The sequence below is a fragment of the Haliaeetus albicilla genome, chromosome 16 (assembly GCF_947461875.1).
Source record: "Haliaeetus albicilla chromosome 16, bHalAlb1.1, whole genome shotgun sequence".
NCBI lineage: Eukaryota > Metazoa > Chordata > Aves > Accipitriformes > Accipitridae > Haliaeetus > Haliaeetus albicilla.
This window is the reverse complement of record NC_091498.1, coordinates 32,379,408-32,398,579: the sequence shown is the minus strand read 5'-3', so window position 1 is coordinate 32,398,579 and position 19,172 is coordinate 32,379,408. Positions and strand designations below refer to the sequence as shown.

The following is a 19,172-nucleotide window of genomic DNA, read 5'->3' as shown; positions in this document are numbered from 1 at the left end:
CTGCAGGGGGAAAAGTAGGATTCTTCTCACCAGACTGAACAATCTTAAAAGTCAGGAGCCTCATTTGATCTAGGGTCCTTCTGTAATCACTGGTTTAAAGATAGGAGCCTCTAGAGAAAGATTTGTCCCGTTCTGAAATAAATGGGATAATAAGCTGCTGCATTCAATAGCACAGAGCCCTGTTTGAGGAGGACAGGCACCATTATATACAGACAAGTGCACTTGGGAGATGACGACAGTCACAGACTCCTCATTTGATTCAGCAAATTGTTCATATAAATTCAACCTGCCATCTTCAAAGGCCTACTACATGCTGATTGCCAGGGCTGTGGCAGCATGGAAAAGACTCGATACTAGCAAGGCTGACAGGAAGGAAGAATAAAAGGGAACGATTCAGGTGAAACATGACATAAAACAACAGAAAACCCAGAGACATAAGTGTAACCTTGTTGAAAGCATATATGAAAAGATATTCAGAGAAAACATCATCTCAAAGCATAATTACCCACTGAGTAGGCTATGAGCTCTTCACAGAAGAGGCTACATTTTGTTATATACTAAGATACCACTTAGCATACAAGAAATCTCACTCCTGAATACTACTGCAATGCAAATTACAAACCTGCTCTGCTTATCATAATTCTCCTAACTGGCTGCCTGGTTCTTGGGGAAGGAGTTGTTGGCCCTGGAGACAGAGCTTCAATCTTTTAACTAATCTAGGTTTATCTTAGGATTTATATTTGATTCCACGCTCATGTAAGTAATGGAGCAATTAACTGGTGATATGCCAAGCACGAACTGTAAAGAGAGAAACACAAGAATCAGATATTTAATTCTGTATTGGACAGGAAGATAGATACTTTCTGCATTCTTCACAAATATGGTAATGAGTTTTTAAAATTTTATAAGATACTTGAATGCAATCTTTCAAGAGCCTTCCCTCACTGTGTTTAGTCAGACTTGGGCCGAAGTATAAAACAGTGTTAAATGTTAAACCTGTCATCCCTGTCTCCCAGAAATGTTTCAGGATCCAGGCTTCTGCTATAGTCTCTTCTTGTTTTAAAAGCCACATAGCTACAGAATAGATAAGTTAGACCAGACTTCAAGGTTCACACTTCTCTTACATCTCTGAACTATAGACATATTTTAAAGCATCTCAGCACCACAACAGGCTTATGAATAAATCAAGATCTACTTTAATTTAAAACACAAGTGCAAAGGATTCACAACTACAGACGAGCAGGATCGTTTGTTTCAAATTATAAATCTTTTCAAAGCCCTGCTCTTTTGCATAAAAAAAAGCAGTATATCTGGAATACAGAAACATTTTACATCAAAAATTTTCCAGTGCAGCTAAGGAGGAGCTAAATGAATTCATTTCAACCAACTTCATCAGCCCCAAACTTAGACATCCAGTCTAGGCAAACGACCTACGATCCCTCTACTGGCCACAGGCCGAGTGGTATCAAGAGAGCGTGATTTTGTCCTTCAGCAGGCATCTGAGATAATGGAGATGAACCACCCTCCAGAGGTGTTCCTCTCACCTTGGTCTACAGAGCCAACCTATATGCTTCGCAGACTGGGTGCCCACCATTTGATGGCTGGCATCAGTGCAGATGAATTCCATCACAAATTACTTCAAGTAATCAACTGTGGCTTCAATTTTGAAGCAGGATCTGTAACTGGAGTAAATAGCAGAGGATAGAGATTATTAACATCTTCTGAAGAAAATGCAATTATGAGGTTAGTTTCTGAGCCAGTAGAACTGTCCCAAGAATAACTTAAATTCCAATAAATTTCTATCTGGAGTTTCAAAATAGGATCCCAGTTCCACATGTAAGATTATATTCTTGAGACCTCACAACAATACACACCATTACTGTACAATGTTACATCCTGACCTAGAGTCCAAATACCTTGACTATCTCACTGATCAGAGAGTGTATCATACAAAATGTCTAAATCTATTTTAAAATAACTGAAAGAGCTGTTTAGACAACCAGTAACCTTCCAAATGTCTTGGCAAAGGGATGGTGGGGAAGGGCATACCAATAACAAAACATACATCAAAAGTTTCTCTTCTCCTCATGTTCTGCAGTAGCAAGCAGGGGAGATAGAGGGCTAACAAACCGCCTCACACGAGCACAAAAACCTCTCCAGGGATATACAGGACAGCTGAAACTTTTTCATTCAGTCTCCTAGAGCATCCTCAAGGTGCTACCCAACAACTGTCTCAGGGCAGCATTTCTCAGGCTCTCTTGAGAGAAAGGACTTGCAAAGTCAGGTGCCTGGAAACCAAACATAGGAACACAAGCTTTCAGAGAGCCATTCCAACCAGCACTGGAGGTGTAGTATCTTGTGACTTTTCAACCACAAGATCCTGGTGGCAAGAACACCTGTCTTCACAGTGTCTGTTTTGAGGCCTGTATCCAAGGGTTTCCCCCCAAAAAAGTTTAAGATCATGAAATGGATTCAAGATTGACCACTAAACCATACATATTCCTCAGCAAAAGAGAAGCATGTTGATGCAAGAGAGCCATTTAGAAACAAATATATACATATCACATCTGCTCCCTAGGAAAATATGTACAGTTTTCTAGGTCCACATTTAACCGAAGGAAATTAAAATCATCTGTGAAAAAGTCTCAGAGGAAAAAAATGCCAAGTCTTTGTGCATTGTTTGAGAGTTTAAAGGGGTCTGTGCCCCAAAATGTACATTTGAGTCAGCTCAAGACTCCAGTGTACAACTAAGGAAACAAAGATCACATTTCTGATTGGGAAATATTGTTCCAGTTCAGTAGTCAGCAGCCAAGGTTTGCAGGAACTTGCAGACATTCAGATATGCAACTTCAGACTCCACTTTAAAATGCTATTCTTCAGACGAAGCAATCCACAAGCCATGAAACACCTGCTTTATTCTTGAGACATACTTGGTCTTATTTGGATCTAGTATGTATGTATTGATTGTCTTCAGCAAAAGAGAAGCCACAAAAGGCTGAGAATGCAAGGACAGTATTCACATTCATCCTCTAAAATGATTGCTGACAAGTTCCAAGCACCATTCACGGGATGAGACTGCCTGGTCTCTTGTTTTTTGGGGGTTTTTTGTGTTTTTTTTTTTTAAATAAACTTTACTTTTTCCTAGCATTTCCCCTTATGTAAAGTCAGCAGGTAGAGGTACGCTTTCTGTATTGTTGGATAAGGGGGACCAGGCACTCTGGAAGTCCTGTCTGGAGCAAAAAAGGGTGATCCAGAAGTTCTTGTGCCGTTGCTCTTTCTAGTGGATCCCGTGTCAACATCCTTTCCAAGAAGTCTCTCAGAACTGGGGAGGTCTGTGAAAAAGCAACCAACCAAGTCAACCCCATAAAGGAACCAGGCAACAGTTCATGCGACAATAGGTTGCCGCGGTAGGGTTGGTTATGAAGGATCCTGCACATTTCAGCTTTGTAACCCTGCTTTTGCACAGAAATGTAACATGAGATAGCATGCTTTTTATGCTACAGTAATAACTTTGTCACCAGTAGGCACAACATTTGCACAGGTTGTTTTCTTTTTAATGGGGCACAGCAAATTAAGACAAGACTGCCTGCCATGTCCTTCCATCTAAGTTAATTTTGTTTCCCATTTTGTTATTTAATCTTTTCTACATTTCAGCTCAAAAATTCAACAGAATTTCTGTTACCCGAGGCACATCACTTGGGTGTGAAGGGTTGATCAATTCATTTTTTTTTACTGACCACAGACTGTGGGAAAAGTAGTTAAATACAATTCCCAAATAGGCTTTGAGAGTCTGCAAACCTGATGCTGCTGGTACAAGAAGATGAAGAAACTGCAGAACAGTATTCTGAAAAGCTAAATGACCTCAGCAGGTTTGTCCTTTGAAAGATGTGTAAAAGCCTGTTGAGTAGCCAGACCCAAGAACCACTTCAAGGCACTGCACATCTCTTGCTGGTGGTAATCCTCTGCATCATTAAAACTGAATAAAAAATGAACTTGGCATATATTTATTTATTTTAATGCCACTAATTACATCCATTTTAGATTGGGGGCATTTTCTGAGCTCTGGTTAACTTAGAAGTAGATCATGAAATACTGTTCACACTGAACTACTGCTTATTTCATGAGTGCTTTGAACGACTTCACTGTGATTGCTAGAGGGAGAAGGCACAACACAGCTAAGTACGAGTGCCAGAATCCAGCCTTTGTCACTCTGTCAATAAATCTACCTGCACTTTAGAAAAGCAGCAGAGATACTCCGTTTAACCTGTTGCACCCAGCACTAAAGTCATTGACCACAGCAAGCCATTAACTGTAATCAGAATGGAGGGCTGCATCCACAGCTGGTGCTGAGCCCCACTCAGACAGCAGGGAGACAGGGGAGGATGGCCACCAGTCTGGCAATCGCAGAGATCTGCTGGAAGCCAGTTTGCTTCCCAGGACAAAGTGGAGCAGAGCAAGACTGTAAATAGCTCTGGCTTTCACAGCCCATGGTAGGGTCATCTCACCAAGCAAGGTGTGCAATCCAGACCAGAAGTGGCTTTACACCGCCTAAGGAGTGCAAGCACTGGGTCCAGAATGTGACCTTGAAATTCTAAATAGTGTTGCAAAGGCAAAGAGGAAAGAGCAGCTGTTGATGTTTGAATGTATGCTGTTAGTTCAGCAGTCTACTCTGTTAAATAATTCAGTTTTAGCAGCTGCAGATATTCTGATTACTTGGAAAGGCCAGATAGCTCAGAATGCTGCAGAAGCTATTTGATCTCAGAGGCTTGGACTGAAATGAAAGGAGGACTGCTCTAAGTGGTGACTAAAAGGTAACCACTGTATTTCTTAAGTCACTGCTACTTTTTCATAAGAAACCATGAAGCTGAGTTCATCTTCAATGCAGCTGCAGTGTCTCCATGAGCTACTGTCTGTATTGAGCTCTCCTGCTCTGACCATAATGCAGTCTTTGCAGTCCCGAAAGCTGTGAAGCCAGGAACCCTCAAGAGCAAGGATCCTCCTGTTTACTTCCCTAGAAGATGAGCTACACTATTAACATCAGCACGATATTAACTGTTGGGTCCACCTGAAGCAGCTTTGATTTGCATTATCAGGTTTATGTGCAAGGGACCTTACATTATTAGGGCTATTTCCCAAGCCAGCCACTAGCTGTCAGCAGCAGCTTGCATCCACTGAGGCACCAGGGCCAAAGAAGTTCCCCAAGAAACATGTCCTAGCAAGCTCACTTTCACAGCCAGCTTTACTGGGAACGGCTGATACGGATGTTTCCCCATGATAATCATCAGGTTTACAAGTGTTTGCCAGTATGCTCACCCTGTGAAAGTTTTTCAGTTTGGGAGGAGGGCTGTCACGGAGTCTCTTCATTGCCTGGACTGGAGAATCACTAAAATAGGGGGGTTCTCCATCCACCATCTCTATTACCATGATCCCCAGAGACCAGATATCCACCTGTGGGAACCAACATCACATCAATACACACAGTTCAGAGCAACAGGTCTTTGCTTTGTTGCTTTCACAAAGACAGCAACACCCCACACATGACAAATGGTACTGAGAGAATAAAACATTAACCCGCTTGATGCTATTGGACTCCTTACCGTAGTTTAACAAAGACAGCTTTCCACCTAAGACTGAGCCACACTGGTGTTGCAACATGTAAAGGTCTGCAAGTAACTGCTTGTGCTACACCTGGTTGGTTGGTAAACAACACTAATCAGTCTACTGCCACCTGCCTGTAATTTCAGAGCTCACATCTGTGCCTTCCCTCCTCTCCTCCCCTCCCTTTATGGCATTGATTGATTTACTGATCCATATCAGGTGACAGGCTGCTCCTTGCTAACATCTGTCCACACTACAGCAGACACAAGTCTATGCCAAGCTTCAGGTATAAGAATAGAGTAAGTTTACACCTTGTTCCCGGAAGCAGAGCAACCTGTTTTTCTACTGTTTTAGGAAATATTGATATCATCACAATCAAATCTGTAGTCATAGTTGTATTTAAACAGACTCTAGAGGTTCTTCCTAGAAAAGCCAACAGTTAGTTTCCTGTGACACTTCAGAATATTATTTGCTACCTCTTCTGATATTAGGGCAGTGGTCCCTTACCTCGGTAGTGTACGGTATCCTTGCAATAACTTCTGGAGCCATCCAGTAGGGAGTACCTACTAGGGACTTTCTTTTAGGTACATCTTTACTGATCTGAGCACAGAAGCCAAAATCTGAGAGTTTGACCTGTACAAAGAGAAAAGCAACCAACCTTAAAAATAATTTTTAAACAACATGGAGGGAAACACCAAGGACAAAGAAGACAAAGGGAGTAAGAGGACAAGGTAGGAACAAAAGATTGTAAACAGAAAGGAAATAAGGAGACAGACGAAGGCTGCAGCAGAAGACAGGAAACAGTTTGTCTGAGGAAACATACCCTTCCATCCAGTGTCAAAAGAATGGAGTCGCTCTTAATGTCTCGGTGAATGACGCCCTGAGAGTGAAGATATGACAGAGCCTGCAGCACTGACTCACACACTGTTGCAATTTGCTCTTCATTTAGCCTGAAATTAAAGACACGGGAGTTTTAACTGCATCGTACTGGGCAGTGGATAGTACTCATTCACAAGTCCTCTTTGAAGGCACAGTGCAATTTTGAAGTTGAATTGCAGATACATATTTTGGTTCCCTATGACCGTTACTGTCTCACTTTTACTGTTTTTCTGACTGTTGAAAACATTTTTGTCTTAATGGTTAGCAATTTTTAGTTTTTGTAAGTCTAATACAGAGAAATTGCATTTTAAATCTTGTATCAAAATTCATTCCGCAAGATGCTGTTTCAAGCAATTCTGATAGGCAGGACTGCTTCTTCATGCCAAGGTGCCGCAGTAACTGTTGAGACAACTTTTATTTTAAAGCAAATATAGTAAAGCTATTGTTCACAAGGCTTATTGTACAACTTCATCCAGAAAGCATCCAAACACATAATTTGATAGCAAATATAGGGATCCTTTAGAGGTTTCATGCAGCTGGACACTTTGGATACTCTTACACCTAACTAATGGTAGCGCAGGTCACAAGTGGAGAAGACACTCCCGAATTTTACCACTCTCTGTTAGCACACTGAGTATGAGCACCAAGAACCTCATCTTTAGAAGCTGTTGCTGTTTGGCATACCAACACAAGAACCTTCATGATCAAATATAAGTGAAAATGGTAGAAATGAAAATTATCTCCTGTAACTGGGGACACTGACAGCATTCTCTGCACATTTATACTAAGCAATGCTAGAAGTTAAGTATTTCAAAGAATAGCTGAGGTACCCAATTTGAGTACTTCTGATTCTCAGCCTGTCTCTTGCAGTTGTTTCAAACAGCTCTCAGCTGAGGGCATAGAAATGATAACTCCTCAAATCCAGGTCTGCAAGGAAGACTGAGGAGAAGAGAGCGCTCAGAAGGCAGAACCATGCAGAGTGCACCAGTACCTTCTAAATACATAAAAGCAATTTCTACACAGTTATGAAGGAGGTTGCACCATCATCACCTGAGATGGTGCTTTATTTACTTTAATTTATACTTCTATTGCTTGTTTGGTATTCTTTCTCTTACTCTACCAAACCGACCAACTGACCAGGACAACTACATGTTGTGGCTGCACTCTGCCATGCTGATGGCAAATATATCTGAAGAAAGGCAGGGGGCTACTTTTGGCATTTTGATTTACCCTGTAAAGGGAGAGGGACAAAGGCTAACTGTGGGACTTGCCTAGTACAGAACCTAACCTATTTAGAAACAGTGCTTTTCATTTCATAGTGCATGAGCTGTAAGAAAAGCTGATACACTTCTGAGCTCTGTGGTTCTAGAAGATAGCAAGAGGTGTACTTTTAGCTGGTCACGTATGGAATTTGGTTTCAGTCAAGTGACTGCATAGTGTAAAACAGATTACTAGAGGATTACCTCACTCCTGGAGATGCAAATCAGTTATCACCTTCAGCAAATGTTTAATGAGTGGAATGAGGGTATTTTCCTCCCTGTGAAAAACTGATAAAGGCTTGCAGCTTACTTCTGATAAATCTGTTACAACAGATCCTGTTTCCACTATGCGGAAAAACAAGCATTCATTAGAAGGTTCAGAGGAAGGCTTCATAAACTAACTCAAACCTAGGCTGAGGTCCCACTATGGAATTCAATCTCACTGGTGGATTACATTACACAGACCCTTCATAAACCTCCAGAATATTTTTTTTTTTTAATCCATAGTTCCATTGGTTCTAATGCCAGCTATGAGCTACAAGAGTTTCACTGGCTCTGCAATGCCGTAACTCAGCACTGTTCAGGATTAAATGTTCTTTTTCCTGTCCAGGAGCAAGTACATGACTTACAGTGAAACCTTGGTTCTCAGACCCTGAGATGTGCCTCTGAACTCAATGCTGGAGGGCCTGGCCATCGGGCCTGGCCATCTAAGTGTCTCCAAGACACTCCTTACAGGTGGGATTGTAGAGGCTACAGAGGACAATGTGCTTTTTTATACCTCCCAAACACATCACAGATGCACTTCCAAAACAGAGAACCCAATAGAGCAAGATATATGCCTTAAATCCACCACAGGAGCAGTAAAGGCTAGTCAAAGCATGTAAGTGAATTAAAGGCATACTATGATTAAAAAAAGTAAATACAATTAGTGTTAGCAATACTACATAATTGTAATCCAATTAAGATTCTGAATCTTCAAAAAAGGAAAGCTCATCCTACAGACTTTCTTGGTCAGTCTTTTCACTGGCGTTCCCTGCACCAGTTTACAGCCTCGCAGGACTGCTCGGAAGCAGAAGGAGGGTGCTCCAGGGTCATGGGTAAGATACAATCATCATAACTGCATCACCAGAACACCTTGTGAGTGAGACTCTAGAGACTATTTGAGAACAACTTCTTTGCCCTACAGAAATGCTTTGGGCATTAATGAAGTGCTGTTGATAAGAAAACAAATTTAGGAGAGTGTCCAGTAGTTGCTATCTTTAGGCAACAAAATTTGGGAAGGAGTCCAGATCTCAAGGCTCTGCTGCACTTCTCCAGAGGAGTTAGCCACAAATTCAACCTCACTAAGGTTGCACCACTGAAAACTATTTCTGCATGCTCTTTAATACTTACTCAATGAGCTTCCTGGCCAGAATTCAATAGATATAGTAAACAATACTTTTTATGAGTACTGTTGTTTTACAGGGAAGGTCATCAAGTAGTTGAACAGTGGGTATCTAAAGGGATCAGTACCGTAAATAAGGTCCCTTCTACATCAGAAGTATCATTGCATACTTCAAATGGATAACAGTTAAAAAGCATAGCAGTTTCAGGGCACTGCAAACACAAAATCTCTGAGGGAAACTACTCTCCCCAGAAATCTCTACTCTACTGCTCCTGCCTGTCAGGTGGGAACACAAGCATTGATGTTGCAGACTTTGCTTCATACCTGATCTGAGATACAATGTCTGTGAGGGCTCCCCCCTGCAGAAACTCCATCAGCACCCAGAGCTCCTCTCCCACTAGATAGCTCTTGTACATCTCCACTACGTTGACATGTTGATAGTCCCTCATTATCACCACCTGTAAAAAGACAGTGGACAATTGACCACCACAAAATCACTAACAACACTTAATCTTATCCAACGAAGCAAGCATGCACAACCCTACGAGTACAACGCAGTAGCCTCCACCCCCCCAGTCATTTTTCTCCTTGGTACTAGCACAATTCTCTTAAAAGGAAGATGTCTCCTGCTCTTCCCTTCTTTTTACCACACTGTCTGTTACCACAGCGTTATGGTGGACAGCAGAACCCCACCTCTCATCACTATACTTACCTCATTAAAAAGGAGCTCCCGGCGCTGCTGCTTTCTCAGATCCATCATTTTCACTGCCACCTGCCGCCCTGAGTGCTTCTCTCGAGCAATACAGACAATACCTGTGGACCCTTCACCAATCTTCACGTAATTCTCCAGCAATGTCCGAGGATCCCCCTGGTCCACAACCATCCTAAGGGCAGCTTTGAACTGCTCATGAGTCACAACCACCGGGTCCTCACTGGCCAGCTGCCCTTTCACAGAAGAGTCCTGGGGAAGGTGAAGATTGCTAGAACTAGTCTGAGTCTGCCGGTTCCTGGGAGACCCTGCCGGTGATGGCCTGCCTTGTGGCAGTGCAATTGCCTTCTCCACTGTTGGTGATTTTTGGGGGGTTCCAGCTTCTGAGATCATCCTGGGGAAATCGGATGCAGGCTGATCTGATGGAAGAGACTGGGCTTTGGTTGCAGGGCTGCGTGGTGAACCCCACTGCTGGGGCCTAAAGAAAGCATTAGGCTTTGAGAAGAACAAATATGAAAGTGGAAGAAAGAAAAAGTGATGGTTAGATTAACAAGAAAGAAATGTCAGGAATCAGTTGTGTGTTATGCCACTCTGGCCTAGTACATTTTGTAGCAGACTGGAGCCAAGAGCTCTAGGTTCTTGTCTCCGGGTCTGCCCAACATACGCTGCATGACTAGGGGAAGACACATGGATGCAGATTTTCAAGAATCAGCTACAGGATGGGTGCTATGCTTAAAGGACCTCCAAATTGAGGCAGTTTAAAAGGGACCTTTTAAAGCACATGCTTTAGGAAAAAAAAAACAAAACCACCAAAACCCACAGCAAAAAACCTAGCTGCTATAAAGCATTCCAACCTTGCCACCAAAACTCAGGGGCAACCTGTGTTGCAGAGAATTTGAAAATCCTTTTGTGCCTCTGATCTTCCTCTATATAAAAGGAAAAAGGATTCATGCCAAAGCTGTAAATCACTTTGATGTCTTGGCCTAATTCCCTTTGGGTAATTACGCTCTGCCTACTGAAAACTCTCTGCACTTTCCACTGGTACCTGCAGAGCATTCCTGTCGCTCAGACACTGAATTAGCACTCTGTTTTGGGAAAAGCACCGTGAACCAGGATGGCTGTGGGTGGCCAGTGTGAGACTTCGGCTACACAGAGCCACCTGCCACCTTGCCATCTTAGTGGCTCAAAACTGACCTACAATGAATTTGGATTAGCAGTGCTCTTTCCGGAAGCACCCGAGGCTTTTGGAGACCTCCCACTCAAGTACCAAGCAGGCCCAACCCTGTTTAGTTTATGAGATCTAGTAAGATCACAGCCTGCGGTAATGTGGCTTCAGGATACACATTCCCAGGCTAGCACTATGCATAGGTCTCCCAAGAAGGATAAATCTTGAAGTGCTAATAGTCACCCTGGAAATGTTGATTAATTAAAATTCAACATCATCTAGCAAGTTAGGTATAAAATACATTATACACTTAGTTATATGTAAAATAATAGTGGATCCAACAAAGTAGCAACTTCAGAAAGAGCAAGCCAATCATTTATATTATAGGGCAAAACAAAAACTTCAAAGCAACAAGCTTTTTCTCTCTCACAATTCAGACAGATTATTAATAAAGTTAATAATATGGGTATGGGAACTGAAAACTGCCAATAGAGAAATTTTTAAAGGAGCACTCATTTTCTGTCTCAGACAGAAAATAATTGTATAGAACTTAATTCTATGCACTTTGGTTTTTAATCAAGGATTTTTGTCAACAGTAAAATCTGCATAAGCCTAACATACATACAGCTCATTTTCACACACACATTGGCCCTGGAAGTATGATTTAGTAGCTCCTGGCATTGGGGTGCAGGAGTGCGCAAACACAAACTGCCTGTCAGAAGTTACTTCCTCCTCATTTAGCAGCTCCACCCCTGCAGTCCTGTAGAGACATGCTCATGGCAACAAAGTACTGATTTCCCAATTCTTGTTTTGTCTCGGGGGGGGGGGGGGGGGGGGGGGGAGTTTTACATAACCTAGATCATGCAAAAGGGCACACAACATGCATGCAAGCTCACACATACTTGTGTAACCACACATAAGTATTATTTCCTGCTCCTGTAATTTGACAGCCCCTATATACACATTTTCAGTCTCTGTACATTTTGAGCTGTCACTGGTTCTCCCGCTCCTTCCCCCCATAGTCGGTCAAAAGCTGAGAGCACTCGACCTTCCCGTGGTGACTCTAGGCAGCCTGTCAAGGCACCCACCTCCCCATTTTCAGCCAATTATATCCCCTTTCCATTTCATCTGCAATTATGCATTTCCTAACACATCACAGTTACACATCATCATCTCCATTTGTGAGGGAGACTAAGGTTTTAATCATTGGAGACTGTTAAGAACCATTTAGATAAATAATTGCCAGCGATGGCCCAGATCCTTTGCTGGAACAGGGAGATGGACTAGATAACCTCAAGGTCTTTCCTACTCCTCTCACCAGCAGCTCGAGTTAAAACACACCCGGGCACATCCCTGCACACACACCATTTGACTGGTAACCTCTGCTCCTCTTTGCCACGCCTCAGCACTTTCACAAAGACACTCTTGCTACAGAAGAAAGAAGTGGTCAGTTCTCCCAAGTACTCAGGGACAGACCTCCAGCCAGTATAGATCAGCCCAGAGTCAGGGACAGCAATAAGTGTAGCTCATGCTACGCAAGAACTGCATTCCTTTAAAAACCCACTCCCTTGGAAAGGGAATCTCCAGGGGGAAGACTGTGTCTGAAAGCCTTGAGCCTGATCATTAGCAAACTCCCAACAAGCTGGGTCCGAGAGAGCCCCACCCTGCAGTACACTTTAGAACAGTCAGTTTTGTTGGGCCAGTGGTTCCTGTCATTTTCCTCCGAGTTCAGGGACTCCACCCCTGCTAGAAATTAGCCTGGCCTTGCACCAGCCCAGCACAGCCTTTGAAACCACCTAACAGCTGCGCAAGGACAACAAGCACTAGGTTAGCCTGGGATGAATTAGGAGCAGTGGCCTGAAGGGCTACATTTCCCATCCAGTAACAGGAACCAGAGTTTTTCTCCTAGTTGAAGAACTGAGTCATTCATTCAGGATAGCTTTCCTGGGGGAGATGTAGCTATGAGCTGTCCCATCCTTACCAAAAACCGTCAGATTTCCTGTTTGACAGTACTGTGGGTGCTGATGGAAACATTCCTATTGTAGGCAGGTTGGCAGATACAGCTATAACCAAACAAGCTCTCCTGAGATAGTTCTATTTTGCACAAGCAAAAGAATACCTTACTAATGTGAATTATGGCAATTTCCCAAATGGCAAAAGCACATTTATGCTAGTATAACGGCAGTTAAGTTATTCCTTTACTACCACAGAAGGGCAAAAAATGAGTAAGTTCCCTACCTCCTTCCCAGCCTACACTCCTGCAAGCACAGCTCCACTAACAAGCCTTTCTCATGTAGATCTGACTATGCCTAGCAGTATATTTTGTGAAGCTTAGGAGGACTACACATTTCCCCTGTCCAGGAATTTTGATTCCAACATTAATCATAACAATAACAGATGGTTGCATGATGTTTGCAATTAAATTTGTTGAGCTGTGCAAGTAACCTCTGGAACTGTAAAGTCAACATTGCACTCACTCAAAAATACCGAATAACTAACCTTGATCTGCAGGGAAGGGCCTGACTTGTTTGAGCCGCTGGATGAGGGGAACACACTGCGTAACAGCCTCCTCTTCAAGCTGTTGTCTCTTGATTTGGAGCTAGGGCTGCCCTCCCCTGAGGGCCTGGAGTTTGCCTGTCGTACGAGACAAGGCTGAGGCCAGCACTCTTCTGAGCTCTTCTTTCCCGTCTTCTCACTCTCCCCTGGTAGAGTTGACATATGCTGCAAACCGGAGGCACGCTGGAGGCAGCTACCGTCAGCACCCTGGAACTCCGAAGGCCCGAGGGACTGTGCTTTCATTACCATACCATTGGGATGAGACTGTCCTTCTAATCGGGGTTTGTAATCTGGCCACATAGTCTGCCTCCGGGTCACCTTAGTCCCACCATTGCAATTGAGGTAGTTTCCATATTTGTCTGCCCAGTCTGCTTCAGGACTCTGAAGATACATGTCTGGGGGTCTGTCCTCCCCCAGGAGCCCAAGGGACTGCGCTCTCCTCCTGCTGGTGGGGCTCCTTCCCCTCAGAGTGTTCGAACTGATGGCAGAAAGCTTCTGGATGTCGTTGAGTATCCCAGAGATATAGCCTTCCACTTCCACAGTGCTGCCCCTCACCACAGTCTGTGAAACATAGGGAAGCGGGGAAAAAAATCAGAGTTGTAAAAATTGAGGCTGAGTTTATCTTGACAAAGGTTAGACTTTGTTTGTCTAGCCAAAGAAGACTCAAGGAAATTAGGAAGAAATAGAAATTTTTCTTTCTGTCTTTTTTTCATTGTCCTTTACAGAGGGGGAAGGAAAAAAGGAATCACTGGGTTACATCCTTCTGTCAGAGGCAGCAGTGCTTTCAGCCAGAACAGTGAATTCTTCTGCTGCGCTCACATTCTAAAGGACAACATTAGAACAAAACCAGGATGTTTTTAGCACCATGTACTCTCTTGTGCTGAAATCACGCTACACTACATCACTAACAGGCTCAACAAGCTCCTGAGAATATTAGTTCTCAGAAGTAGTTACAGAATGCCATGAGCTCTATCTGCAAAAATCACCTTGCTATTCCAATACAAGGTTCATCTCTCCCCTGGAGCACTCTCAATAGTGTTGTAATCAGCCTCCATTAGTCTGTGTCTCTACAATTTTTGCTAATGCATCTTAATCCTGACCAGTGAAGACCACACTGTTCCAATACTGCATCCCTCCTCTGTTCTGCCAAGCTATTATAATTAAAAATTATGAACAAAGGGTCACAACAGCTCACAACTGCCTTGTAAGCAAACGATGAAGAACAAGGCTTCCATCCAAACAAGCAACAGCATTATACAAGTAGGACACTTGAAGCTGTTGGTATATTATGTAGTCCTCTACCTTGTTTACTCTGGAACTGAAAAGCTTACAGAAGCTTTTTTAGTGCTGGGAACCAAAATGTTTCATTTCTTCACAGAAATTCACAGCACAGGATCACTCCTACACTTTCATGAATCTGTGCCTGAGGAAAGTCCTTCCCTGGAGTGATGGCAATCTCCTGTTCGCTAACTGAACTCCAGGGATCTTCTAAAGATGCTGAATTAATTACACCAAGCCTAATATTTAGCTGGTGCAAAACAGCAGCTCCAGTGATTTCAACAGAATGCTACCACAGTGCACAAAACGAGCACATGGTTTGCTCACCGTCTGAGAATGAAAGGCAGACTAGAAGCTTTGGTCAAACAAGGTGAAGAAAGGACAATCCGACTCATTACATTGCATACACAACATCACCTACAGCAGGAAATTCTACTCTTCAGTCCTATTGTGGCAATGTACCTCCCTCACTACATACATGCACCTTCCTCCATGGCCCCAGCTGCTGTCAAGTAAACAACATGCTGAGGACACTAACTCCTCAAACTGTTTCCATCACTTTTGCACCAAACTCCATAGGGGAAAAAAATACCAAAAGTAAATGGTCAGAAACCCAGTCTCTGAAATCTGTCAGTGGGGTGGGAAGAGTCTTCTGTCCATTCTAATTCATCCATTAGAAACACCAGACATATCAGTTTACCTCAGTAATGCACTCAATTAAGAGCACTAGTTCATAAATGAGTCTAAGCAGGGACAGATGTAATATGCACATCCTCCAGTCACAGAGCACACGCTTGCTCATGCTTGCACAGGCAGATGGGAGAGAAAGAGGCCCTCCTCCAGTGCTCACTGATGGTTCAATGTTTCTACGAACTGGGAAAAAGAACAACTCAAAGTTGGAAGAAATCTCAGGAGGCTAGCTAGTCCAAAGTAGATGGACAAAAGTCACTCCAGAAAGACTTGCATCTAACAAGTTCTCAAAAAAAGAAGTCTCCAAGAACAGATGCTATGGCCTTTCTAGAAAATACATTCCAGTGCTCGCCTCACCTCCTAGTTAAAAACTTCCTAAAATTAGACTCAAGTCACTCCTGCTGCACTTCTAGTCCATTAAGTCAGTCCTATCCCCAGTTGTCAGAGAAGATGGGAGTTAGCTGTACTTCGCAGCTGTGTTTAAAGACTGCATCAGATTAATGAAGAAACATCCAAATTTGACCCAAATCTATATGGAGTGCTCTTACAAAGATCATGCCATTTTGACCAAAATTTAGAAATTATAATTTTAAAAAGAAAAGCAACTCTTTACAAGCTACATACAGTCCATGTCAAAAAAAAGGAAAAAGCTATGATAGTTGAATCCAGGAATCTATGTATAAGAGCTTGGCCTAAGAGGGCCAATTAGCACTTTAAAAAAAAAATAAATCTTACTATTGACTGGTATCATTGAACAGGACTTTGTTCAAATGGAGTTTACCAGAAATAATCAACTAAGTGATGCAGTCTAAGACAGTATTTGCACTTGGACTCACTGGGGAAAAAAAAACAGTATTAGTTTAAGATTCTTCTCTAGTTTAAAGACTGTTGGGTATTCTATCCTTGTTCTCAAAGATTTGCACCTCCTTTCAACTTTTACCATCTACAGGTTTAATAAGTCATACATGAAAGTACTGACCAGTATTAGACTCAGGACAAACTCCAGTAAATCTCTTCATGCACATTTCTATTTTGACAGTGATGCCTCACACTATTCTTTTGAGCATACTTTTCCTAATATTTGAGAAAACTTGCTCAGTTTGCTCTGGGAATACCATAGGTACAGTGTCAAGAGCTTAACTGAATTCAAGATACAGGAGAGAGCTATCGTTTCTCCCTGACCCAAAGCCTGATAGCCTGCGATAGACGGAAATTGGGTTGCCTGACATGATTTGTTCTTGATAAATCCATGCTGGCTGCTGGCTATTACCCTGCTATCTCCTAGGAAGTGGTTGCAAATAGATTACTTACTTATTTGTTCCAGTCTCTTTCTGGGAATTGAAATTATTCTGACTGATCTGCAATTCCTTGAATTTCATTAGGCCCAGCTGACTTGAAAATATGTAACTTATCTAAGAAGTCTCATTTCTGTTCATGTTCTCTTCTTATTCTAGCCTGCATTCTTATCCCTTCAAGCTCATGTTAATTGTGTTAGCCCACTGATCAGTTAACCTTTTCAATAAAGACTGAAGAAAAATCATTAAACATTTAAGAATTCTCAGTGTCATCTGTTATTAACTTTCTTCCAAAATGAGCAGTGATCAAATTCTTTCCTTCATCCTCCTTCTCCTCCTCAGTGTACTTATGATTGTCTCCTTAGTGCCCTTTACGTTCTTTGAGAATAACATCCCTTTTTGTGCCTTGGCCTTCCAGTTTTGTTCCTACATAAATTTTTTTCTATTTGCCCTTTATAACTTGACCTAGTTTCCACCCTTCTGAGCAATCCTCCTGCAGTTTAAGCTCATTAGAGAGCTCCTGATCTAACCAAGTTGGTCTCTTATTACACATTTTATCTCTTCTCTGGATTGTGGTCCTATCTTCTACTACATTTTGAACCTCAAAGCACATTCAGGACACAATAAAACAGAAGGCAATACCTCCTCCCTTTTTCTTTAGCTTGTTCTTCCTGAGCAAGTTTTTCCTTTCTAAATCAGCATTCTGCTCAAAGATCCTGATGTGCCATTTAAATTGCAGGTTTGATTTTGCATTAATACTTGCATTATACTAAACTGTAGTCCCATTTAGTCCCCATGTTTTCAGCATCTGTACACAAAAAGCTAAATATATTAATCAGATAGACAACTATTTTCTTTTACGTCCCTCCTAAAATCCAAGTAGTAACATCTCTATTTTACACCTTACCTTTCAGTTTTTAGGCCCCTGTAGGTTTTTTTTTTTAACTGGGAACAAAAACTTCCCACAAGGTAGCAAGACTTTAAACACAATAATTCTGTCACCATCTTTCATTTCCTTTTCCAAGAGGTCATCATGAATCTGCCTCTCTTCACGCAGCAGGTCCCTGCAGTCACTTACAAACACAGCCTCCAGATGCCATTATTGACAGCCATCTAAATTCACCCATCTACAAGGATCAGTAACTTGTTTCTCCTTACTGAAGGACTTGCTTTAAGGACATTCTCCTGTTTACTATGTCCCACTTCCTGTTAAAATGCTGTTTTATAAACCCTTTTAGCCTAAACCCTAGTTTAGTCCTGCTCCCTGTTGTCTCTCATTCACTTAGCCATCCATGAGCAGCAAGCTAGTGCTACCCCACTCTCTCCCACTCAGGCTTCCCTGTCAACTTAATTACCAGCCAAATTTGCTCACCCACGACAATGACAAACTTGCTAAAACAGGTCTCTCCACGAATTCTCCTCTTTGCTTTCCTGTACAACAGCTGAACACATCCTGGGCTCTCTCAGCTACCACGGGAGCTTTCACGGGTCCTTGTTCTAGTGACAGGCAGCCAGCTGGCTCTTTGAACAGTGACACTACTGCAGTTAAGGATACTACTGCCCTTATTTCCAATGAAGTTACTATCGCCTCAAAAAAAGACAGTGTTATCAAAGCCCAGACCCTGATATCCACTGAATTCCTTACAGATCCCACCCTTAGCCCCATTTAAATATATATGGGGCGATGGAAACATTGCCTCAACTTGGACCTCCCCAAGGAAGAGGAAAGCCCAGGGGACAGGAAAGAGCAGTCTTCCTCTCTTACCTTCATAGGCTGGAGTTGCATCCTCGTGATCCTTGAAGGGTCTACCACTGGCTTGGGGCGCCTCAGCGTGTCTAGAATATTCTGCCATTGAGGCGGCAGGCCCACAAATTTGCCCTCCTTTGGGTCAAATGAAGTGTGGACACGGTGCTCAAAGTTCTGTGGAGCCGAGATCTCTGGGCGTTTCTTCTTCTTCTTGCGGAACATGATGCCTGAATCAGAGAAGGCAATGCCATCAGTGCTCTCGCATGTCTAGGTCCAATATGCCCAATCAATAAAATCACGTATCAATTATATTAGTTAATTACATTGTATTAAGAACATTTCCTGGTGACAAGCACTTTAACAACAGAGTTGATCATCTGCTTTTAGAGATGAGGAAATAGAGGCAACAAGAGAGCAATGACTTGCTCAAGACCACCTAGCAGGTCAGTGGCTGAGCTAGGATTTCTAGTGACCTTTTTAGTGCTCTGCCCACTGAGAAACAGTGCTCCTATTTCAGAAAAGCAGCAGACACCTGTTACGAATACGGCTGAACTCCTTGGCTTCCTTTATTTCTACAAATTCATATTGCCTGATATAAATGTTTCAAATATA

The 19,172-nt window shown here is 42.5% G+C and overlaps 1 protein-coding gene across 4 annotated transcripts in view; it reads right to left on the bottom strand.

The window, feature by feature from the left end:
• Window positions 1-1,173: 1,173 nt before the first annotated feature.
• Window positions 1,174-19,172, bottom strand: part of PAK6 (p21 (RAC1) activated kinase 6) — a 40,638-nt gene continuing 22,639 nt past the window's right edge. For all 4 annotated transcript variants that reach the window (XM_069804357.1, XM_069804359.1, XM_069804360.1 and 1 more), the window contains 8 exons: window positions 18,579-18,787; window positions 13,494-14,111; window positions 9,833-10,324; window positions 9,445-9,578; window positions 6,422-6,548; window positions 6,106-6,231; window positions 5,314-5,448; window positions 1,174-3,332 (listed from right to left, as the gene is read on the bottom strand). In XM_069804357.1, coding sequence (XP_069660458.1) covers window positions 3,165-3,332; window positions 5,314-5,448; window positions 6,106-6,231; window positions 6,422-6,548; window positions 9,445-9,578; window positions 9,833-10,324; window positions 13,494-14,111; window positions 18,579-18,782 — 2,004 coding nt within the window. In that variant the 5' untranslated portion in view covers window positions 18,783-18,787 and the 3' untranslated portion in view covers window positions 1,174-3,164. The remainder of the gene's footprint in view (window positions 3,333-5,313; window positions 5,449-6,105; window positions 6,232-6,421; window positions 6,549-9,444; window positions 9,579-9,832; window positions 10,325-13,493; window positions 14,112-18,578; window positions 18,788-19,172) is intronic.